At 36.7% G+C, this 22,400-nt stretch overlaps 1 protein-coding gene across 2 annotated transcripts in view; it reads left to right on the plus strand.

The window, feature by feature from the left end:
* Nucleotides 1–22,400, plus strand: part of CNOT6L (CCR4-NOT transcription complex subunit 6 like) — a gene marked incomplete at its 3' end in the record, with an annotated part of 104,146 nt that overhangs the window by 40,734 nt on the left and 41,012 nt on the right. For both annotated transcript variants that reach the window (XM_080697952.1, XM_080697953.1), the window contains one exon: nt 13,165–13,254. In XM_080697952.1, coding sequence (XP_080554078.1) covers nt 13,165–13,254 — 90 coding nt within the window. The remainder of the gene's footprint in view (nt 1–13,164; nt 13,255–22,400) is intronic.

Consider the following 22,400-nt stretch of genomic DNA (forward strand, 5'->3'; position numbering starts at 1 on the left):
TTTAGATTCTGTTCTGTTTGTAGCTATATTATCTCTCTTAATTTTTACTTACTTTTTGTGGTGCTAGGCATCAAACTGAGAACCTGTGCATGCCAAGGAGTGTGCTACCCCTGAGCTACATCCCCAGCTCTGCTCCTGTTCATTTTTAAAATTAGTTGTGTCTTCTATTTTAGTTTTGTTTTTTTTTAAGGTACTGGGGTTGGAACCCAGGGCATTCTACCTCCGAGCTACACCCCCCAGCCTTATTATTTATTCTTTTATTTTAAAACAGGGTCTCACTGAATTGCAAAGGCCCTCACTGAGTAGCTGAGGCTATCTGTGAACCATGATCCTCCTATCTCAGCCTCCTAAATGCTGGGTTTACAAGCTTGCGTCACCACACCCAACTCAGCCTTCTATTTAAATTTTGCTTTTTTATCTTTTTAAGTTGGATATATGATTATTTACATTTAGATTTATTTTAAAACATAAGCATTTTAGTTAGTCCATCAGTTGTTATAATTGGCTACACTTCTGCTGTGCCCACAGCTATTTTTTTGGGATGGGTTTTGCTACATTGCCCAGATTTGCCTGAAACTGCCAAGCTCAAGGAATCTTTCTGCCTCGGCCTCCAAGTAGCTATAGGCTGGTGCCACTGTGCCTAGCTTAATATGAAGTATTTTATTATTGTTTTGGGTTTTTTTCTTTTTTTGTTTTGTTTGCAGGTTTGGGGATGGAACCCAGGGGCATTTAACCTCTGAGCTATACCCCCTGCCCTATTTTTTATTTTGAAACAGGGCCTCACTAAGTTGCAGAGGGCCTCAGTAAGTAGCAGAGGCTGTCCACTAACTGCGATCCTCTTGTCTTAGCACAAACTGCCATCCTCTGGTCTCAACCTCCCAAATGCTGGGATTACAAGTGTGTGTCATCACGCTTGGCTTCTGGTCTGTTTTTAATATAGGTTATAGATCTTCTTTAACTCACTAGGTATTTAAAATTTCCATTAATGTGTGATTTTTTTTTTTTTTTTTTTTTTTTTTGGTGGTACTGGGGGGTGGAACCCAGGGGCTTTTCTGCCTCTGGGCTATACTCCAAGACCTATTTTATACTTTATTTGGAAACAGGGTCTAAGTTGCTGAGAGGCTCACTAAGTAGCTGAGGCTGGCTTTGAACCTGTACGATCCTTCTGTCTCAGCCTCCCAAGTGCTAGGATTATAAGCATGTGCCACCACGCCCAGCTTTAATGTGTGATTTTAAATAAAGGTTTTTTTATTATCTTTAAAGTTAATTGTATTATAGACAGCTGAGGTAGCCAGTGTGAACTAGTTCATTGATATTTGTTGATTCTTAATGGCATATTATGTGGTCCATTTTTATATCTTACTTGTATCTGAAAAGTATTGTTTCTTTTATTAGTCATAGGGCTTTCTATTTATTTGTGCATTAGCTCAAATTTGCCAATTACGTTGCATAGATTTTTTTGGTATCTCTAGAAATTTTAGACTATGTTCAATAGTTAAGATATAATTATTTTAAAATTTCTTTAAACTGGTGGATTTGTTCATTTCTCCCATGTCAGTCAGTTCTTTTTCTTTCTCCTCTCTTTCATGTTTATATCAAGGTTATTTTATTAATAGCTTAATACCATTTATTGTATCTTTTGGTGAATTGAAATTTTTTTTTTCCTGTGGTATTGGGGATGGAACCCAGGTGCATTCTACCTCCGAGTTACACCCCCAGCCTTATTATTTATTTTTTTGAAACAGGGTTTCACTGAGTTGCAAAGGGCCTCCCTATCTAGTAGCTGACGCTGGCTTCGAACCTCGATCCTCTTTTCTTAGCCTCCGAAATGCTGGGAATACAAGTGTGCACCACCACACCTGGCTTGGTAAATTGAATTTGATACTAGGTTGTGAGTCTCTGTCTTCCTTTTTAGGGTTTTATCTTATAGTCTATTTTTTTCTAATATGGTGATTCCAGTTCTCTTTAGCTTAATATTTATTATATCTTATCTGTTTATTTTTACCCTTTTGTTTACGTATGGTTAGGTTTGTTTTTTTTTTACAAGTAATATATAGCTACTCTTTATTTGTAATTTAATCTGCCATTATTTTTTTTAATGTATGTGCTCAGTCTAGTTGTCTTACCTGTATTTTAATTATTGATGTTTTTATTACTGCTATCCTACTTTTCAGTTCCATTTATAGTGAGATTTTTCTTTTCTTTGTTGCCTTGGTGTCAGAGGCTGAGTAACTTGCAAATTAAGGAGAGGGTTTTTTTTTGTTCATTCTGATGGCTGAAGCGTCCAAATAGCATGGTGCTGGCATTCTGGCAAAGATAAATATGGTGGAGAATCAAAAAGGGGAACCAGCCATGTGCAGAAGGGGGAAAGTACATATGGTGCCCTCACTTTATAATGTATTCTTATGAGGACTAACTTGGTTCTGGGAGATCTACATTAATCCCTCTCAAGGGTGGTATCCTTATAACCTAATTTACTTTCCCCCAGGTGCCACACCTTAAAAGTTTTAGCACCTTAGCGTTGTTACACTTGGGACCAAGCTTCTAGCACATGGATATGGTGGAAGAAACCATATCCAAACCAGAGCACTTAGTATTTTAATTAGTTTAATCATTTACATTTCATGCAACTGTTAATGAAGTAGATATGTTTGCCATTTTGCTCTTTGTTTTCTGTTTTATGCCTTGTTTTTTGGTCCTTTATTCCTAGCACAGGAAAAAGTATTTACAGCATACATATTATCAAATAGCTTATATATAAAACACAAGACGAACTTCTTAAAAATTATACATGCACACATACGCACACATATGCACATCCAATGATAGAGTTGTTTATCTCTGCAGACAAGAGACTATTTTTGTTGTTGTTGATACTGGAGATTGAACCTCAGACATTCTACCTCTGAGCTACAATCTCAGCCCTATTTATTTTTAATTTGAAACACAGTCTTGTTAGGTTGATGATAGTCTCACTTCTCATTGCTTACTGAGGCTATTCTCAAACCTGTAATCTTCTTATCCCAGCATTTCAAGTACTGGGATTACAGGAATGTGCCACTAAGCCCAGCTATAGGAGATATTTATTTATTTATTTATTTATTTATTTATTTATTTATTTATTTATTTATTTATGTGGGTCTGGGGATGGAACCCAGGGGCATTTGACCTCTGAGCTACACATTCTGTCCTATTTTTTATTCTTTATTTTGAAACCGGGTCTTACTATGTTGCAAAGGGCTTCACTAAGTAGCTGAAGCTGTCTGCAAACCACCATCCTCTGGTCTCTTATCTCCCCAGATGCTGGGATTACAAACGTGTGCCACCACACCTGGCTAGGAGACAAGTTAGAAATAATGTGCACATGTTATGTAAACAGGTTAAATGTTAGCATATTCATAATAAATTTACTTATTTATCTTTCATCAGTCAGCTGTTGCTTTATGCAAGAAAGTTTTAACTAATGTGAATTGGCTTTCTCTTATTATAAATCTTATTATTATTATTAATTATTATTGTTATTATTGTATGGGAGTGAGGAGGAAGATATCTTTTTTTTTTTTTTTTTGGGTACTGAACCCAGGAGTGTTCAACCTCCAACATACATTCCCACCCTCCCTTTTTAAAAATTTTGAAACAAGGTTTCATTAAATATTATTTTGAGCTATTTTCATAATGGTTACCCTGAGATTACAGTTAATATCTTTTTTTTTAACGGTACTGGGGCAGTCTACCTCTGAATTACCCCTGCTGTATTTTATTTATTTTTTTGAAAAGGGTCTTGCTAAGAGGCCGGCACCGGAGCCTGCCATGAGGCAAGGCTGGTACTGGGGCCTCCGAGGCCGGGATTGGAGCCTGCCGAGGGGTGAGGCTGATGCTGGGGCCAGCGAGGCTGGCATCGGAGCCTGCCGTGAGGCAAGGCCGGTACTGAGACCTCCGAGGCCGGGATAAGAGCCTGCCGAGGGGTTAGGCTGGTGCTGGGGCCAGCGAGGCCAGCATCAGAGCCTGCCGTGAGGCAAGGCCGGTACTTGGGCCTCCGAGGCCAGAATAACAACCTGCCGAAGGGCTAGACCGGTGCTGGGGCCAGCGAGGCCGGCATCGGAGCCTGCCGTGAGGCGAGGCCAGCATCGGAGCCTGCCATGAGACATGGCTAGTGCTGGGGCCTCCTAGGCCGGGAATGGAACCTGCCGAGGGGTTAGGCCGGTGCTGGGGCCAACGAGGCCGGCATTGGAGCCTGCCGTGAGGCTAGGCCGGTGCTGGGGCCTCCCAGGCCGGGATTGGAATCCTGCCAAGGGGTTAGGCCGGTGCAGGGGCCAATGGCCAGCATCGGAGCCTGGCGTGAGGCAAGTTCACTCCTGCGGCCTCCAAGGCCGGGACCAAAGCCAGCTTAGGGGTTAGACCGGTGCAGGGGCCAGCGAGACCAGAACTGGGGCCTCCCATGAGGCAAGGCAGCTGCTTGAGCCAGCGAGGTCTGGATCAGTCCACTGTGGGATCAGTACTTGCAACGCAGCATGCACAGAGAAATATCGCAGAAAATATAAATCAGACGCTTCTCTTAATCAGCAATAACTAGGAGGAAAAGGGCAACAGGAAGAGGTTGAGCTATAGAAAGGGCCCTATAGTGAAGCAACTAATGTGACCAATCAGAGGGTATGTAATACTGGAGAATGGAGCCTCTTTAAAACGCAGGAGGTACGTAAACAAATGTATCAAAGCAAATCACCAAAGAAGCGTGGGATGGAGGGAGGGGGAGAGAATGGGATGGGGGCTGGAGGAGGGCTAATTGGATGATGTGTGCTTATATATGCTCTCAAGTCTTGTACTCCAATGTGATTGATATATGACCACAGTGCACCAATTTAAAAAATAAATTAATAAAAAAAAGAAAAGATGAAATAAATGTTAAAGATAAAAAAAAAGTAGTTTAAATGACCATATAACTTTAGAACACCTCAGTGTGTCAAATATTTGTGGGATAAAGATAAAATTTTCAAGTCCAAAAAAAAAAAAAAAAAAAAGAAAAGGGTCTTGCTAAGTTGCTAAGAATCCTGCTAAGTTGATTGTGCTGGCCCCGAATCTGTGATTCTCCTGCTTTAGTGTCCCAAATACTGGGATTACGGGTGTGGACCACCATGCCTGGCTTATTTTTTTATCTTTATATAATGAACTTTTATGTTTTCTTTTACAGTTTTTGACTTAGTCTGTTTGATATAACTACTCCTGTTTATTTTTAGTTTCCACTTGCAGTGAATATCTATTTTTTAATTCATTCACTTTTGGTTTATTTGTGTCTTTAACTGTGGAGATGAATTTCTTATATGAGGTTGTGTTAACCTTAGTCAGGATCTTTACATGATTTGTTACCTCCCCTGCCACTTCTAAGCTTTCTTTTTTTGACTTCCCACAGTTTTATTAGAATTTGTTTAGGTGTGTATCATTTGCATTTTGTTCTACTTAGATTTTGTTAAGCTTCTTAGATATATATTTTAATGATTTTCTTCAAATTTCAGATGTTTTTGGCCATTGTTTTTTCTCCTGTTATGAATATGTTTGTTTTTAGTGGTATCCGATAGATCTGAGGCTCAATTTTTTCTTTCTGTTCTTGACAGTATAAACTTAACTGACAATTTTTATTGACCCTTCTAGCAATTTAAGATTACTGTTGAGCTCTTTAGAGATTATTTTTTGTTCATTGTAGTTTTCTAGTTTATTATACAATATACATTTTTATTTTTTTATTTTTTTGGTGGTACTGGGGTTCCTGGAAGCCCTTCTACCTCCGGGCTACACTCCCAGACCTATTTTATACTTTTTATTTGGAAGCAGGGTCTCTTAAGCCAACACGGCTGGCTTCAAACCTGTGTGTTCCTCCTGTCTCTGCCTCCCAAGCACGGGAATTACAAGCATGCGCCACCATGCCCTGCTTATAGTTTTTAATTTTTAATTGAGTACATTGTAAGTTTATATCCTATTGGGGTAGAGAATGTTAGAAAAATACATGCAGACCCCCACCTCGTTCCCCCTCCCAAACAAGTCTTTGAGATTGGAATTGGCAATTTTGCATATATTCATAGCATTATTTCTACCACTGCATTCTTTATGACTTTGTTCCTCTCTCTTCCCTGGTCACCCTTGGTCACACCTTGTTGTCTCTTCTCATATATTTGATGTTGCCCTTTCTGCCATATATCTCTCTAGCTTCCACATACTAGAGAGAACATACATCTATTCGTTCTTTGGGACTGGATGTATTCAGCATAGTATTTTCAAGTCCTATCCATTTTTCTGTAAATGGTGTAATTTTGTTCTTCTTTGTAGTTGAGTAAATTTTTTATTTTTTATTTATTTATTTTTTTTTTTTGTGGTTCTGGAGTTCCTAGAAACTCTTCTACCTCCAGGCTACACTCCCAGACCTGTTTTATACTTTTTTTAAAAAATTGGAAACAAGGTCTTTTAAGCCAGCGAGGCTGGCTTCGAACCTGCGCCATCCTCCTCTCTCCGCCTCCCAAGCACGGGGATTACAAGCATGCGTCACCACGCCCAGCTTAGCCGAGTAAAATTCTATTGTGTCTATATACCAGACTTTTTTGATCCACTCATTTGTTGATAGACATCTAAGCTAGTTCCATAATTTGTTTGTTGTTTAAATTGTGGTGCTATGAACATTGATACGCACATATGATTGTAATATCTAGTTTTGATTTGTATTTTACTGATTAATAATAATGAACATTTTTATATATTGGTTGGCATTTCTTCTTTTGAAAGTGTTCAATTTGATTGGCTATTTTTTAGCAAAGTAGCAGAAGACAAAATCAATCTATGAAAATCACCATTCTTTTACTCAATCATGAATCCATTGAAAAATACAGAAAACAATTTCATTCATAATAACGTCAAAGAAAAACAACCTAGGAATAAATTTAACCAGGAAGGTGAAAAACATCTATAATAAAAATTACTAGAGACGCCGGGCGTGGTGGCGCACGCTTGTAATCCCCGCGCTTGGGAGGCGGAGACAGGAGGATCGCGCAGGTTCGAAGCCAGCCGTGCTGGCGTAAGAGACCCTGTTTCAAAAATATAAAATAGGTCTGGGAGTGTAGCCCGGAGGAAGAAGGGCTTCCAGGAACCCCAGTACCACCAAAAAAAAAAAAAAAAAAAAAAAATACTAGAGAAAGAAATTGAAGATTTTAGATGATAGAAAGACCTCCTTTGCCATGCCGGGCGTGGTGGCGCACGCTTGTAATACCTGCACTTGGGAGGCTGAGACAGGAGGATTGCACAGCCTCAGCTACTTAGTGAGGCTCTCAGCAACTTAGTGAGACCCTGTTTCCAAATAAAATATAAAAAATAGGTCTGGGAGTATAGCCCAGAGGTAGAAAGCCTCTGGGTTCCACCCCTAGTACCACCAAAAAGAAAAAAGAAAAAAGAAAAAAAAAAAGATCTTCTATGCTCTTGGATAGACAGAATATAGTCACAATGACCATATTTCCAAAAGCTATCTATACATTTAGTGCAATAAATATAAAAATACAGTCGTCGTTTTTTATAGACCTAGAGAATACAAAGATTTATAATGTAAAACAAAACACTCAGAATAGCATATTCTCAGCAATAAGAACTATGCCGGAGGCATTATAAGACTATTACCATAGTATTATTTGAACTGTTTCCTTTCTCCATTCTCCCTTACCTCTCGCCATTCCTCTTCCAGTCCACTTTTTTTTGTGTGTGTGTGTGTGTGATACTGGGGATGGAACACTTACACCTCCGGGCTACGCTCCTAGACCTATTTTATATTTTATTTGGAAACAGGTCTCTTGAGCCAGCCATTGACTTCGAACCTGCGTGATCTTCCTGTCTCCACTGGGGATTACAAGCTGTGAACACTACTCCCTACTCTAGTCCACTTTTAATATTCTTTTTTGGTGACACTGAGGTTTGAACCCAGGGCCATTCTACTTCAGAGCTACACCCCCAGTCCAATTTTTTATTCTTTATTTTGAAACTGTCTCACTAAGTTACAGGTGCTTACTAAGTAGCTGAGGCTGTCTGTGAACTTGGATCTTCATGGCTCAGCTTCTTAATTACTGAAATTACATACAAGCGCCAGCACACCCGGCTCCACTTTCAATATTCTACAGGCCTCTCTCTACATTATTTGAAGTCTCAGCTAGGTGTGGTGGCTCATGCCTATAATCTCAGTATTTGGGAGGCTGAGATTGAGAGGATCTCAGGTTTAAGATTTGTCTCCACTACTTAGCAAACTCAAAAACTTGGTGAGACTCCTCTGTTTCTAAACAAAAATAAAGACCTGGCGGTATAGCTCAGAGGTTTAATACTTGGGTTCAATCCCCATTACCACTAACAAAAACACCCCCCCCCCCGCAGTACTGTGGATTGAATGCAGGGGCATTCTACCTCTGAGCTATATTCCCAGTCCTATTTTATAATCTTTATTTTGAAACAGGTCTCACAAAGTTTTAGAAGGCCTCACTATGTAGCTGAGGCTGGCTGTGAACTCATGATTCTCTTGTCTCAGCCTAACAAGTACTGTAATTAGAAGCGTACACCACCATGTCCCGCTAGAAAGTTTCTTATGTTTTCTGTTTTCTCTCTATTTGGAAGGCTGAGATTGAGAGGATCACAGGTTTAAGATTGGTCTCTACTACTTAGCAAAACTCAAAAACTTAGTGAGACTCTCCTGTTTCAAAACAAAAATAAAGACCTGGTGGTGTAGCTCGGAGGTTTAATGCTTTCTCTCTGGTTTCCTCATGAGAAAAAACGTATAGCCCTTCACATTTTGAGACTGGCTGATCTCAGCATAATATTCTCTAGCTTCATCCATTTTCTTGCAAATGTCATCATTTTGTTCTTTATGCCCAAGATGAATTCCACTGAATATATATTTTCTATTTAGTACATTTTTTAATATACTTTTATTGGTGCATTATAGTCTCACACCATAATGTAAATCACATTGATAGTGACATACACACAGCATTTGGTGGTCTTTCCCCCAGCTTCCTCCTCATCTCCTCCTCCCCCACACAGGGTACTGAGTTTGACATCTGTATTCTCTCATATGTACATAAAGCTGATGGTACTAATTCCTTCAGTGATATCTTTCCCCTTTCCTTCCCCTAGATCACCTTCTTGGCTTCACTGAAGTTTCTTCTTTCTTTCTTTTTTTTTTTTTTACAAATGATAATTTTGTTTTTCTTTATTGCTGAGTAGAATCCCATTGTGTGGATATCCCATAATTGTTTAATCCATTCATCTGTTGATGGACAGTGGGGTTGGTTCAGTGATTTGGCTATTGTGAATTGTGTTGCTGTGAACATGGATATGCATATATTCCTAAAATATTCTGATTTCAATCCCTTTTGAATGATACCCAGTAGTAATATAGCTGGATCATATGGTGGGTCCTTTCTCAGTTTTCTGAAGAAATCTCCATACTCATCTCTAGAGTGGCTGAACTAATTTGCAATCCCACCAACAGTATAGAATTCCAATTTCCCCACATCCTTGCCAGCATTTATTGTTTTTTGACTTCTTGATGATTGCTATTCTTATTGGAGTTAGAATCTCAGTGCAGTTTGGATTTGCATCTCCTTGACTGTTAATGATGTTGAATATTTTTTCATATATTTTTGGCAATTTGTATTTCTAATTTTGTGAAGTGTCTATTTCAATTGCCTATTTATTTTGTTTTGTTTTTGTGGTACTGAGGATTGAACCCAGGGGCATTGTACCTCGGAGCTATACCCTAGCCCTACGTCCTTCCATCTCAGCCTCTCAAATGCTGTGATCTTGTTTCTGACTGCCACTGCAGCTTACTACCACTTTCCAGTGTCATGCACGAGTATTATACTACATACTGTTAGTCTGGTAAAAGATCAAAACTCGAAGTATGGTTTCTACTAAATATGTATTGCTTTTGAACCATTGTAAAGCTGAAAAATTTTAAGTTGAACCATCCAAAGTCAGGGATCATTTGTATTTTAAGTATTTGAATTAAAGTCTTTTGTGGTTAAGTCCAGTATCTATCTTTAGGGAAAATTTCCTATTGATTGTTTCATCCAGTCCACCTTGTGTATGGCTTGTACTTTCTTATTTCTTTGCATGTTTCATAAATTTTGTTGAGAACTGGACATCTACTTAAACTGTGATGCTCTAAAACGGATGATTGTTGTTGCTTAGTTTTTATTCATTGTTTTAATGACTTTGAGAACTAATTATATGTTCTTTGTTATCTGTGGCCACTGAACTCTGTACTCAGTTTAGTGGGTAGCAAATGATTAGAGATTTCCTTCATAAGTGCCTGGAATGGTAAAATCTACACTTTTCTTAGTGGCTTTATGTTTGGGGAACACCTTGAGCACAAGCTTCTAGATCAGATAGAGGTGAAAGTTTAGGCTATTTTTAGTTCTTTATGGGGCATGTGCGTATGTGTGGTCTTTAAAAAAATAATTTCATTGGTGCATTTTACCAATAAAATTATATATCATAAGTTCAGAGTGGTGAGGACATACATATATACAGTTTTTGGTGACCTTTCCCTCATATCCTACCCCACCCCCTTCCCCATAAACGATATTGAGATTGGCATTGATAATTTTGTATATGTACATAGCGTCTATTGAAGAGTTTCCTTCATTAAGTCTCCCTCCTCATCTACTTCCCTCCCCTAGTTCACCTTCATTGCTCCACTGCTCCACTGTTTTTTTTTTTTTTCCTTCTTTATTTGGAATTCTTCTCATATCCCAGTTTTTTCCTACCTTCCACATAAGAGAGAAAACATATGACCCTTCACTTTTATGTGACTGGCTCATCTCACTCAGAATAATATTCTCTAGTTTTTCCATTTTCCTGCATATGATACAATTTTATTCTCCTTTATGGCTTAGTAGAATTACATTGTGTGTATATTCTGTAATTTCATAATCTATTAATCTGTTGATTGGCACATAGGCTGGTTTCATAATTTGGCTTTTGTGAATTATTCTGCTATAAACATGGATATACATGTATTACTATAATATTCTGACTTCAGTTTCTTTGGAAAGATACCCAAGAGTGGTATAGATCAATCATATATACATGTATGGTCTTCTAAATTTCAAGGAATATGGCAGAGCTTTTTATAGCCCCTATGGCATCTCCCAAGGTTTTTGGTTAAGTCTTTTTTGGTGTCACAATCATTACCATTATTCTCATAGTCGAAGTTAAATTACTTGTAGTGATTTACTGAAATACTTCTTCAGGATCCTACTCTAGAGGGAAGTCTTTCAGCATTGGAAAAGAGCTCCTGTCTCAGCCTACCAAGTACTGGGATTACAGGAGTGTGCCGCCACACCTGGCTGCACAAGTCATTATTCTTAATCATATTCTACATTTTTTCTTAAATGAATACTCTGTAGAGGTTTTATAGCTCTCAAGTAGTTACATTCTGCTTTTAAATGTGGTACTATATGCTAAGAAATATGTACATGGTTTCATCATTGTGTAAACATCATAGAATATACTTATGCAGACCTAAATAGCATTGGCACATCATTCAGTATGGCCTCTTGATGCATTGAAGAAGCATGTATGAGATGTATGATACTGCTGCTGATGTAAGCACTATGTCTTAAGGCGATAATAATTATAGGACAATGGTTACCTAAAAGAGTAACAGTTTTGTTATCGAAATGTACACAATTGTATATGCTATATTTTTATACAGGTGACACACATTAGGTTTGTTTACATCAGCATTATCATAAACACATGAATAATTAGGAAGATAATGTCACTAGGTGGTAGAAATTTTTCAGCTCCTTCATTATAATCATAGAAGGCTACCATTGAATATGTGGTCTGTTGTTGACAAAATTTCATTAGGCAGAGTATGACTGGGATGATTTTGATATAACCAGTTTATGTTGTTTTTGTTGCTTTTATGGGGTGGTAAATTTTTATAGATCCTTTCTCTGCACCTTTTGCTGACTTTTAAAATCTGTTCCTTCTTGAGTAAGCTTTGCTAGTTTCTGTCTTTCAAGGAATTTGTTCATTTTCCTAAGCTGTTGAATTTATGGGCATAAAATACTTAACTCCCCACACACATTTTACTAAATAACTTTAATAGATTTTCTTCTCACTTGAAATATTTTCCTTTTTTCTGCCCTATGTAATGTAAATATTCTAAGAAGACCTCTTTTTATATTACTCATTTCTTTCACATACACTGCTATTTGTCTTTTATTTATTAATTTGCCATCAAAGATAAGTGTAGAAGCTGGGCATTGTGGTGTACACCTGTAATTGCAACTACTCAGGAGACTGAGTCAGAAGGATAACAAGTTCGTGGCCAGCCTGGAAAACTTAATGAGACTCTGTCTCAAAATAAAAGTTAAAGGAGCTGGGGATGTAGCTCAGTAGTGGACTGCCCCTAATACTGCCCCCCAAAAAAGATAAACGTGGAATCTATAAGTTCACTTTAGATTTGACCAAGAATAATACATGTTTATATATATGTTTGTTTATGTGTGTTTGGCAAACCCAAGTTTTAGGCCCATAGTTTATCAGTGAAATCTTGGAAAGAAATAACTATTTGAAGTTGTTTCTATTTAGATTTATCAAGTCTTAATAAGCCTTTTGTAAGCCGGGCTTGGTGGGCTTGGGAGGCAGAGACAGGAGGATCGCACAGGTTTGAAGACAGCCTCAGCTACTTAGGCTTTCAGCAACTTAGACCCTGTTTCTAAATAAAATATAAAAAGAAAAGAAAAAAAGCATTTTTATCTTATGAAGAGTGTTTTTAAAAATTTATAGTTTCTGCTGGGCGTGGTGGCGCATGCTTGTAATCCCCGCGCTTGGGAGGCAGAGACAGGAGGATCGCGCAGGTTCAAAGCCAGCCATGCGCGCTGGCTTAGGAGACCCTGTTTCCAAATAAAAATGTAAAAATAGGTCTGGGAGTGTAGCCCGGAGGTAGAAGGGCTTCCAGGAACCCCAGTACCACCAAAAAAAATATTAAAAATAAAAATTTATAGTTTCTTTAAATGTGATAGATTATAAATACAGTAGAATTTAATTTAGAAATTCAGTTATTTTCACTTGTTCAGTTTTATATTTTGAAATTGTAAGTCTTACAGATTTTATTTTTTTCTTCTGCTTTAGGCAATCCTTTATCACAGGATATTTTCAACTTATACAATGACCCAGATGGAACCCGAAAGCTACTGAACTTCATGCTTGACAATCTTGCAGGTAACTGTTTATGACAAAGCAGTAAACTCTACAAATTTATTATTGCTATCTAGTCTATCACAAGTTGCTTTTATAACTGCATATAGGTTTGGCATTTCTGTCTTTAGTACATCCATGATAGTAGAATATTCTTTCAGTGTATTGAGTGCTTTATATTTACTAAGCAATATGTTTGGAGTTTTAGTTATATTATCTTTTTTAATGTTTCTAAGAACATTGGAAGTTTTCCTCAGATTCTACAGATGCAGATTTGGAGATTCTGAGACCGGTCATTTGTATATAACTCGAATTATTGTTAGAATTATGAACCCAAGATTATCTCACTCTTAATCACAATGATATATGGTTATAGTTATTAGTTTTAATTTGATGCAAATTGCTTCAGGTGCACATGATTTACACATTTTTTAAGTGAATAAAATGACTATACATGTGTAGTCCCAGGATTTAGGATGATTGAACTCAAGACTTTTCAGATTTATGTGTAAAAATAAACTCATACAACTCTTTTGTTTCTCATTTCCAGTACAATATGATACAAATTAGAGATCCAACACTTTATTATAAAATGGGCTTGTAGCTGGGAGTGGTGGCACACTTGTAATTCCAGTACTTGGGACACTGAAGCAGAAGGGTCACAGGTTCATAGGCAACATCAGGTACTTTGCAAGGCCCTCTGAAACTTAGTGAGACCCTGCTTCAAAATAAAAAATAAGCTGGGCGTGGTGGCACATGCTTGTAATCCGCGTGCTTGGGAGGCGGAGACAGAAGGATCGCGCAGGTTTGAAGCCAGCCTCGCTGGTTTAAGAGACCCTGTTTCCAAATAAAAATATAAAATAGGTCTGGGAGTATAGCTCGGAGGTAGAAGGGTTTCCAGGAACCCCAGTACCACCAAAACAAACAAACAAATAAATTAATTAATTAAAAATAATAATTAAAAATAAAAATAAATAGGGTTGGGGTTGTAGCTCAGAGGTAGAATTCCCCCAGGTTCAATTCCCAGTACCTCCAAAAGAAAAAAGAAAAGCTTTTGTTAAATAATTTTGCCCAACTGTAAATTAAGTGTTCTGAGCATGTCGATGTATTAAATGCATTTTTGAGATAGGATATTTCCAATATAATGGGCTGGATTGGGTTATAACTTCATTGTAGATCAAGGAACCGTCTGCAGTTTGATATACTACATATTTGTGGAAAATTTGCAAGCAGGCTTTTATATTAAGATCACCAAGAATTATGGGAATAAAATGGCTGTATTTCAAATGCTGCAAGCCTTTTTTCTTTTTCTTTTTGTGGTACTGAGGATGGAACTCATGGGCATTCTACCTCTAAGCTACACCCCAGCCCTATTTTTTATTCTTTATTTTATTTTATTTTATTTTATTTTATTTTATTTTATTTTTGAAACAGGGTCTCACTGAGTTGCAAAGGGCCTCACTAAGTAGCTGAGGCTGTCCGCAAACCATGATCCTCCTGTCTCAGCCTCCCAAATGCTGGGGTTATAAGCGTGTGCTACCACGCCCAGCAAACCTTCTTATTTCTGTAAGAAGTAACTATTTTACTTGAAACAGTCTTTTCTGCCGGGCGTGGTGGCGCACGCTTGTAATCCCCGCACTTGGGAGGCAGAGACAGGAGGATCGCGCAGGTTCGAAGCCAGCTGCTCGCTCTGGCTTAGGAGACCCTGTTTCCAAATAAAAATGTAAAAATAGGTCTGGGAGTGTAGCCCGGAGGTAGAAGGGCTTCCAGGAACCCCAGTACCACCAAAAAAAAAAAAGAAAAAAAAAAGAAAGTCTTTTCTTTTTTGCTTAAGCATTCATTAATGTGGGTAACAGTATGGAGATAGTACTGAATTCAGATAGTTCTCTTGGAATAACATTTTCTAAAATATAGAATTCTAAGCAGAGATTGAGAAATTTTAAGTTTCTTCCTAGAGGCCATTACCATAATATTTTTGTTATAATCTTTTTTTAAAAGATATTTCCCAGCTGGGTGTGATGTCACACACCCCTAGTCCCAATACTTGGGAGGCTGAAATAGGAGGATTGCAAGTTTAAGGCTACCCTCATCAGTTTTTATGAAGCCTGCAGCAACTTCACAGGACCTTGTTTCCAAAGGAAAAACAAAGTAAGGCTGAGTGTGTAGTTCAGAGATAGAGTGCCCCTGGGTTCAATCCCCAGTATCAAAAAACAAAACAAAAAAAGATACCTTTCCTTTCCCTCCCATACACAAAATATACAGTTTATAATAAGGGAAAGCCAATTAATATTATTTCATCAGTCAATAAAATTGATAGAAGTGAAATTAGAAAATTTATTAGGAGTATATGATACTTAATCAAACTGTATACATAACACATGTATGCTACTTCTAACTTGCTTTTAAAGTTAAATATCCCTTGTCTGCATAAATATAGCCAATTAACTTAGCTACTGATGTGTGTTTGTGTGTGTGTGTGTGTGTGTGTATGTTTAAGGAGTTCCTCATGTGTTTTATATATAAGCTGTTTGATGGTATGTATGTGGCAAATAATTTTTCCTGTGCGAATTAATGTCTTCTGATCAACATCTGCTCATTTTAAAACTCTCCTAGCCGGGTATAGTGTTGTATGCCACTGCTATTCTGGAGGAGACAAGAGGATTTTGAGTTCAAAGCCAACCTGTGAGACCATGTCTAAAACAACAATAACAAAAAATACTCTCCTAGAAAACTAGAGTAGAAAAAAACCTTCTATATGCATATATAAAACTATAATGGAGAGAATTAAACTTCATACTTTTATTATTTGGAAGACTTTAAGATTGGTGTTTTGGATCTGAGATTTTTTTGTAAGAAATTTTAAGTTACTGTTTTAATTTTATTTATTTATTTTTTGCGGGTTTGGAGATGGAACCCAGAGGCATTTGACCTCCAAGCTGTACCCCCTGCCCTATTTCTTACTCTTTATTTTGAAACAGGGTCTCACCAAGTTGCGAAGAGCCTCACTAAGTAGCTGAGGCTGGCCGCGAACCGCGATCCTCTGGTCTCAGCCTCCCGAATGCTGGGATTACAAGTGTGCGACACCATGCCCAGCTCTGTTTTAATTTTTAAAGTAACTATAGTACCATTCTGATTTTTATTTTGCCCTCAGTTTTTGAGAGTTATGTTTTCTGGAAATTTGCAAATTTTATTTAAATATTCAAATTTATTGGCATAAAGTAGTACAGAATATCTTTTTATAATATTTTAATGTTGAAAAATATATAATGATATCTTTTTCACTTGAAATGCTATTTATAATGTTTCTATTTACTTCATAGAAAGTCTTCCTTCCAGGTATTTACCAGTATTTTCTTTGGAAAAAGAGCTGGGTGTGGTGGTACATGCCTGTAATCCCAGTACTTGGGTGGCTAAGACAGAGGATTGCAGTTTCATGGCCAGCTTCAGCAATTTAGGCTCTCTGCAATTTAGTGAGACCCTGTTTCAAAATAAAATTAGAGCTGGGGGTACAGCTCAGAGGTTAGAATGCCCTGGGTTGACTCCTCAGTATCACATCTAAGAAAAAGGAAAAAAAAAAGAGTGCATGTGTTTGTGTGGCCAATTTTTTACTTAATTATTATTATTCATTATGTTCGTTTTCAGCATCATTTTTATTCATTTTTGGTTTCTTTAGGTTGTATTTGCTATTCTTTCACTACTTAACATGAAACCTAGATCATTGATTTTCTAATCTCATTTTTCTCCAATACATTTCACTTATAACTCTTAAAACATGGCTTTTAACTTCACCTATGAGTTTAAATTTGTGTTATTTTCATTATTATTCAGTTTAGCATATTTTCTAATAATTCTCATTTCTTCTTTGATCTATTAGTCATTATTTAGAAGTATACTTTTTATCTTCAGGGAAGTTCTACTTTTCTTTGTCAAAGATTTCTAGCTTAGTTTGACTGTGTCAGAATACTTTGAGAGCCAAGTGTGGTAACACACACTTGTAATCTCAGTACTTGAGAGGCTGAGACAGGAGGAAAGCAGTTTCAAAGCTGGCCTTGGCAATTTAGTGAAGCTCTCAGCAAGTGAGTTTCTGTTTCCAAATAAATAAAATCAGGGCTGGGGTATAGCTTGAAGGAAGAATGTCTTTGGGTTCAGTCCCCAGTACCCCCTTAAAAAAAAACACAACCAACCTACTGTGACTCATTTAAATTTCAAAGCTATTATTATCCAGCATATTATTAATTTTTATAAATGTTAATCATGTACCTGAAAAGAAAATGTCTTCTATATATAACTGTTTGGTGCAGAGTTTATATACTGGTCTAAGTTTGCTAATTGAATTATTTGAATGGGTGTGTGTGTGTGTGTGTGTGTGTGTATGTATCTACACATACACATTTTGTTTTTATTACTGGTAGTTATGTTTACACATCTCATATTTTGATTGTAAATTGTTTTTCTTATTGTTCTTTCAGCTTTTTAGTTAACATATGCTAAGAGTATAGTCTCATGGTTCATATTCCTGGTTAAACTTTCTGTCATTGTGATATTCTTTTTTTAAAAAATTTACTTTGATACTAAGTTCTCTTTTGCTTCAAATTTCCTCCCTCCCTCATCCTTCTTAGAGGCATTCTACCTCTGAGCTTTAGCTAGCCCTATCTTATTTGTTATTTTTGAAACAGTGTCTCTAAATTGCCATGTGCTATCATCTACAGTGGTCCTCCTGTCTGAGCCTTCTAAATACTGGCATTAACAGTACTGCACAGTCTTGCTCCTTCCTTCCTTCCTTCCTTCCTTCCTTCCTTCCTTCCTTCCTTCCTTCCTTCCTTCCTTCCTTTTTTAATTTAGTTTTTTCTGGATCTTATTCTTTCTGTATCTTTGCTTGTTTAGGATTTATTTTGTTCTTTTTCTAGTTTTAGGTAAAAATTTAGATGAGTGACTTGGGATCTTTTCCTTTCCTTTCCTTTTGGTACTAGGGATTGAACCTATGGGCATTCTACCTCTGAGTTACACCCCCAAACCTTTCAATCTTTTATTTTGAAACAGGGTCTTGCTAAGTTTCTTGTTGGTCCCACTAAATTGCTGAGGTTTGCCTCAAACCTGCAGTCCTTCTGTGTCAGCCTGGCAAGCATGGATTACAGAAGAAGACCATCATGCCTAGGTCTTCTTTTTAATACAAATATGTAGAACTATAAATATTTCTGTCAGCATTTTCTTAGCAATATTCCATAAATTTATTATAGTTTCATTCAGTTCACTATATTAATTTTCTTGAGACTTCTTTGATGGATTATTTGAAAGTATATTTATAAATTTATAAGTTTTAGAAAATTTTTCTGTTTTTTTATTAATTTCTTCTTTTATTTCTGTTTGGAATCATTGGAAAACATATTCTGAATTATTTGTTTTTTAAATTAGTTCAAGCTTGTATCATGATCCCAGGATATGATCCTAGGATATTGTCTGTCTTGGTGACTGTTCCATAAGCTCTTAAAAAACATGCATACTCTTTAATTTTGGGGTGGATTAATCTATTAACATAAATTAGATTATCTTTGTGATAGTGTTCAGTACTTGTTTATCTTTTCTGATAGTCTACCTAGCTGTCCTATCAGATGGTTATATTGGGGTTTTAAATCCCCAACTATGATTATGAATTTATTTCTTTTTCGTTTTGTTAGATTTTGTTGCAGTTATTTTGAAGCTATGTTGATTGATACATACATATTAGGAATGTTTCAATTTTAGTAGAGAGGGAGAAAAAGAGAATATGAATAAATGTGTGTTTTATACTGGGGATTAATCCTAGGGGTTTTCTACCAACAGGCTTTACCCTAACCCTTATTTATTTATTTATTTATTTATTTATTGACCGGAGTTCACTAAGTTGTTAAGAGTCTCACTACATGCAGAGGCTGTCCTTGAACCTTCAATTTTCTTTTCTCAGTCTCCCAAGTACTGGGATTACAGGCATGCACCGTCACTCCCAGCTTGTGTTGATCATTTTATCATTATGTTCCCAGTATATTTCTTTGCTCTGAAATTAATTTATCTGATATACTCATTTTTGTTTTTTTAAATTAACATTATTATGGTACATCTTTTTCCATTGTCATATTTTCAACTTTGTTGTCATTTGAATTTTTGTTTTGTAGTCAGCACATAGTTGTCATATTTTTTATTCGCTCTAAATTCCATTGTGCCTTTTAGTTTGTATTTTTAGTAAATACTAGGTGTCTACACTAAGCACCACAATAGTTACTGTTTTAATTTTTGCTTCAGCTATTAAATATACTGATATAATTGATGGAAAGGGATTATCTATTATATGATATTACTCATTCCTTGTTAACTTTTTTTTTTTTTTTTTTTTTGGGTGGTACTGGGGGTGGAACCCAGAAGCTTTCTACCTCCGGGCTATACTCCCAGACCTTTTTTATATTTCATTTGGAAACAGGGTCTCACTAAGTTGCTGAAAGCCTCACTAAGTAGCTGAGGCTGGCTTCAACCCGTGCGATCTTCCTGTCTCAGCCTCCCAAGCGTGGGGATTACAAGCGTGCGCCACCACGCCCGGCTCTGTTGTTAACTTTTTGAGGTTTCATTTTTTCTATTCTGTTTTTCTTTCTGTTGAGAGGGCTTCCCTAAGCCTTTTTGTTTGTTTGTTTGTTTTTAGTGGTACTGGGGTTCCTGGATATCCTTCTACCTCCGGGCTACACTTCCATTTTATACTTTTTAAATTTTATTTGGAAACAGGGTCTCTTAAGCCAGGATGGCTGTCTTTGAACCTGCGTCATCCTCCTGTCTCTGCCTCCCAAGTGCGGGGATTACAAGTGTGCACCACCACGCCTGGCCCTAAGTCATTTTTTAAAAGGTCTATTAGTGACCACATCTTAATTTTTTCTTCTCTGTTAACATCTTTATTTCCCTGCAGAATTTGTAGTTTATAGTTCTGTTCTTTCAAACTTTGAAATATGTTGTACTACTTCCTCAAGATTCCAGTGTCACCCTAATTGATGTTGCCCTATAGGTAATATTTAATTTCCCTCTGATATTTCTAAAGTTCTTGTTTTAGTTTTTAAAGTTTATTTATAGTGTATCTTGGTGTGGGTTTCTTTTTACTTTTCACAAGAGCACATATCCACTTTTATTTGTTTACTTCTTATTAAATGCTTGAGAGGTAGAGCATCACATGGATTCTCCAAAGGGCTTTAGCAAGAAGATTGTTCAGAATTTGGCCTGAATCATGCCACTGTCTCCATGGGCACAAGTTGCTTTTCCCTAGATTACTCTGGTTTTGGTTGGTTTGCCACCAGGAATCTGTGTGTGTGTGTGTGTGTGTGTGTGTGTGTGTGTGTGTGTGTGTGTGTGTGTGTTTTCCTTCTTTGTCACATAAGCATGCCTCATGCCTAAGTAGAATTCATTTTTATCTCAGGCATAAACATCTTCAATTTAATCGAAAAGAACCGTGTGCTCATTTCAGAGACCCTTTTTATATGGCCAGCAAAAATGGTCTTGCACCTCAATCATTATAGACATAATTGCCTTTTAAATGTCCTGTTTCCAGCAGATCTCCACAGGCTCCAAGATGGTGGAAAGAGCTGGTGTGGATTTCTTAAAGTTTATATATAGTTTGCTCACCGTCTTGCATTTGCAGGTTTGTGTCTTTTACATAAATTTGGAAATTTTCATCTATTATCTCATTTTTTAAGCCCCATAATCTCTCTTCCTTCCTTTTAGAATTCTCAATGATATGAATTTAGATCTTTTGTTATAGTTCCATAAGTTCTTCAGGCTCTATTCATTTCTTTTAGTTTACTTTCTTTTTGTTTAAATTAAATTTATTGACTTAGTCTCAAAATCATTGGCTTTATTTTTTGTTGTCTCTGTAATTACGCCCTTCTAATATGTCTTAACATTTTATTTTTTAGTTTAGTAATTTCTATTTGGCATTTCACCATTCCTATCCCTTTTAAAATAAATTATCTTTCTTTACTGAGATTTTCTACTTTTTAAATTGTTTCAAGAAAATTTGTAATTACAAGAAATAATTACTTGTTAGGAGACTCTTGATCTTTGTAAATCTTCAGTTTTAACAGATAATTGCCCTATTTAGGCTTAACATTCTAAGTTCTGTTGTCTCAGCCAGACTCAATTGATATTCTTACTGTGGGCAGATGAGGCCCACTGCTGACAACCAGTATGACATGTGGAATGAGGTGTTTTTCTTGGGTTTTGCTGGGGATGTTGCTTTTGGCTCACTGGGTCTCCAGTAGATTTATTTATGTGATAGGAGCCAATATGTCTTTATTTTGTCATTACATTGACTATGCGTTTCATTTTTAAAAGATTGATTTTCAAATATGTCTAATATGGATGTATAATCCTCGTAAAATATGTTTAAATTCCTGTTAAAGATGAATTTTTTTTACTACTTTTATTTTCAGTTCCCCCGTGTAGGTGATCACATTTTAAGTTTATTTTCTCATAATTTCTGGCTAAGCATTTACATACAAAAATTATATCAGGAAAAAATTTTGTACTTTTAATTTTAGTGCATAGGGTTTAAATCCTAATAAATTATGTCACATTTAATTCGTACATGCTTTCTACTTTTCACTCACCAGTATTTCTTGTATATCTCTCTACTTTAAAACATATATATTTTTTTCTAAACCACAGCACATTTGCCTTACCGTTTGCTATTATAAAGCATAGCATGCCGAGTATCATTTTGAATGCTGCTATAAGTAGATATGGTGAATCCTAGGAAGTAGAATTGCTGCTTGATAGGGAGGAACATGGATGTTTTAAGTTTTACAAGATGAAACTGGGTATAGTATTGCAAGCTTGTAATCTTGAGTACTTAGGAGGCTGAGCAGGTTTGTAGCTGGCCTCAGTTACTTAGGCCCTCTGCAATTTAGTGAGACCCTGTTTCAAAATAAAGAATAAAATATAAGGCTGGGGATTTAGCTCAGAGGTAGAATGCCCCTGGGTTCAACCCCCAGTATTGCCAAAAAAAAAAAAGTTTTATAAGATGATGCCAATTTGTTGTCCAGATTTATCTTCCTACCAGCTGAATGTGCAAGTAGGTAGTTCTTATTACCATCACATACCCTGAATAGTATTAAACTGAAAGGTTTTATGTCAACTTGGGTAAAACATATGCTACCTCATCT

The sequence above is a fragment of the Muscardinus avellanarius genome, assembly GCF_963383645.1.
Source record: "Muscardinus avellanarius genome assembly, chromosome: 6".
NCBI lineage: Eukaryota > Metazoa > Chordata > Mammalia > Rodentia > Gliridae > Muscardinus > Muscardinus avellanarius.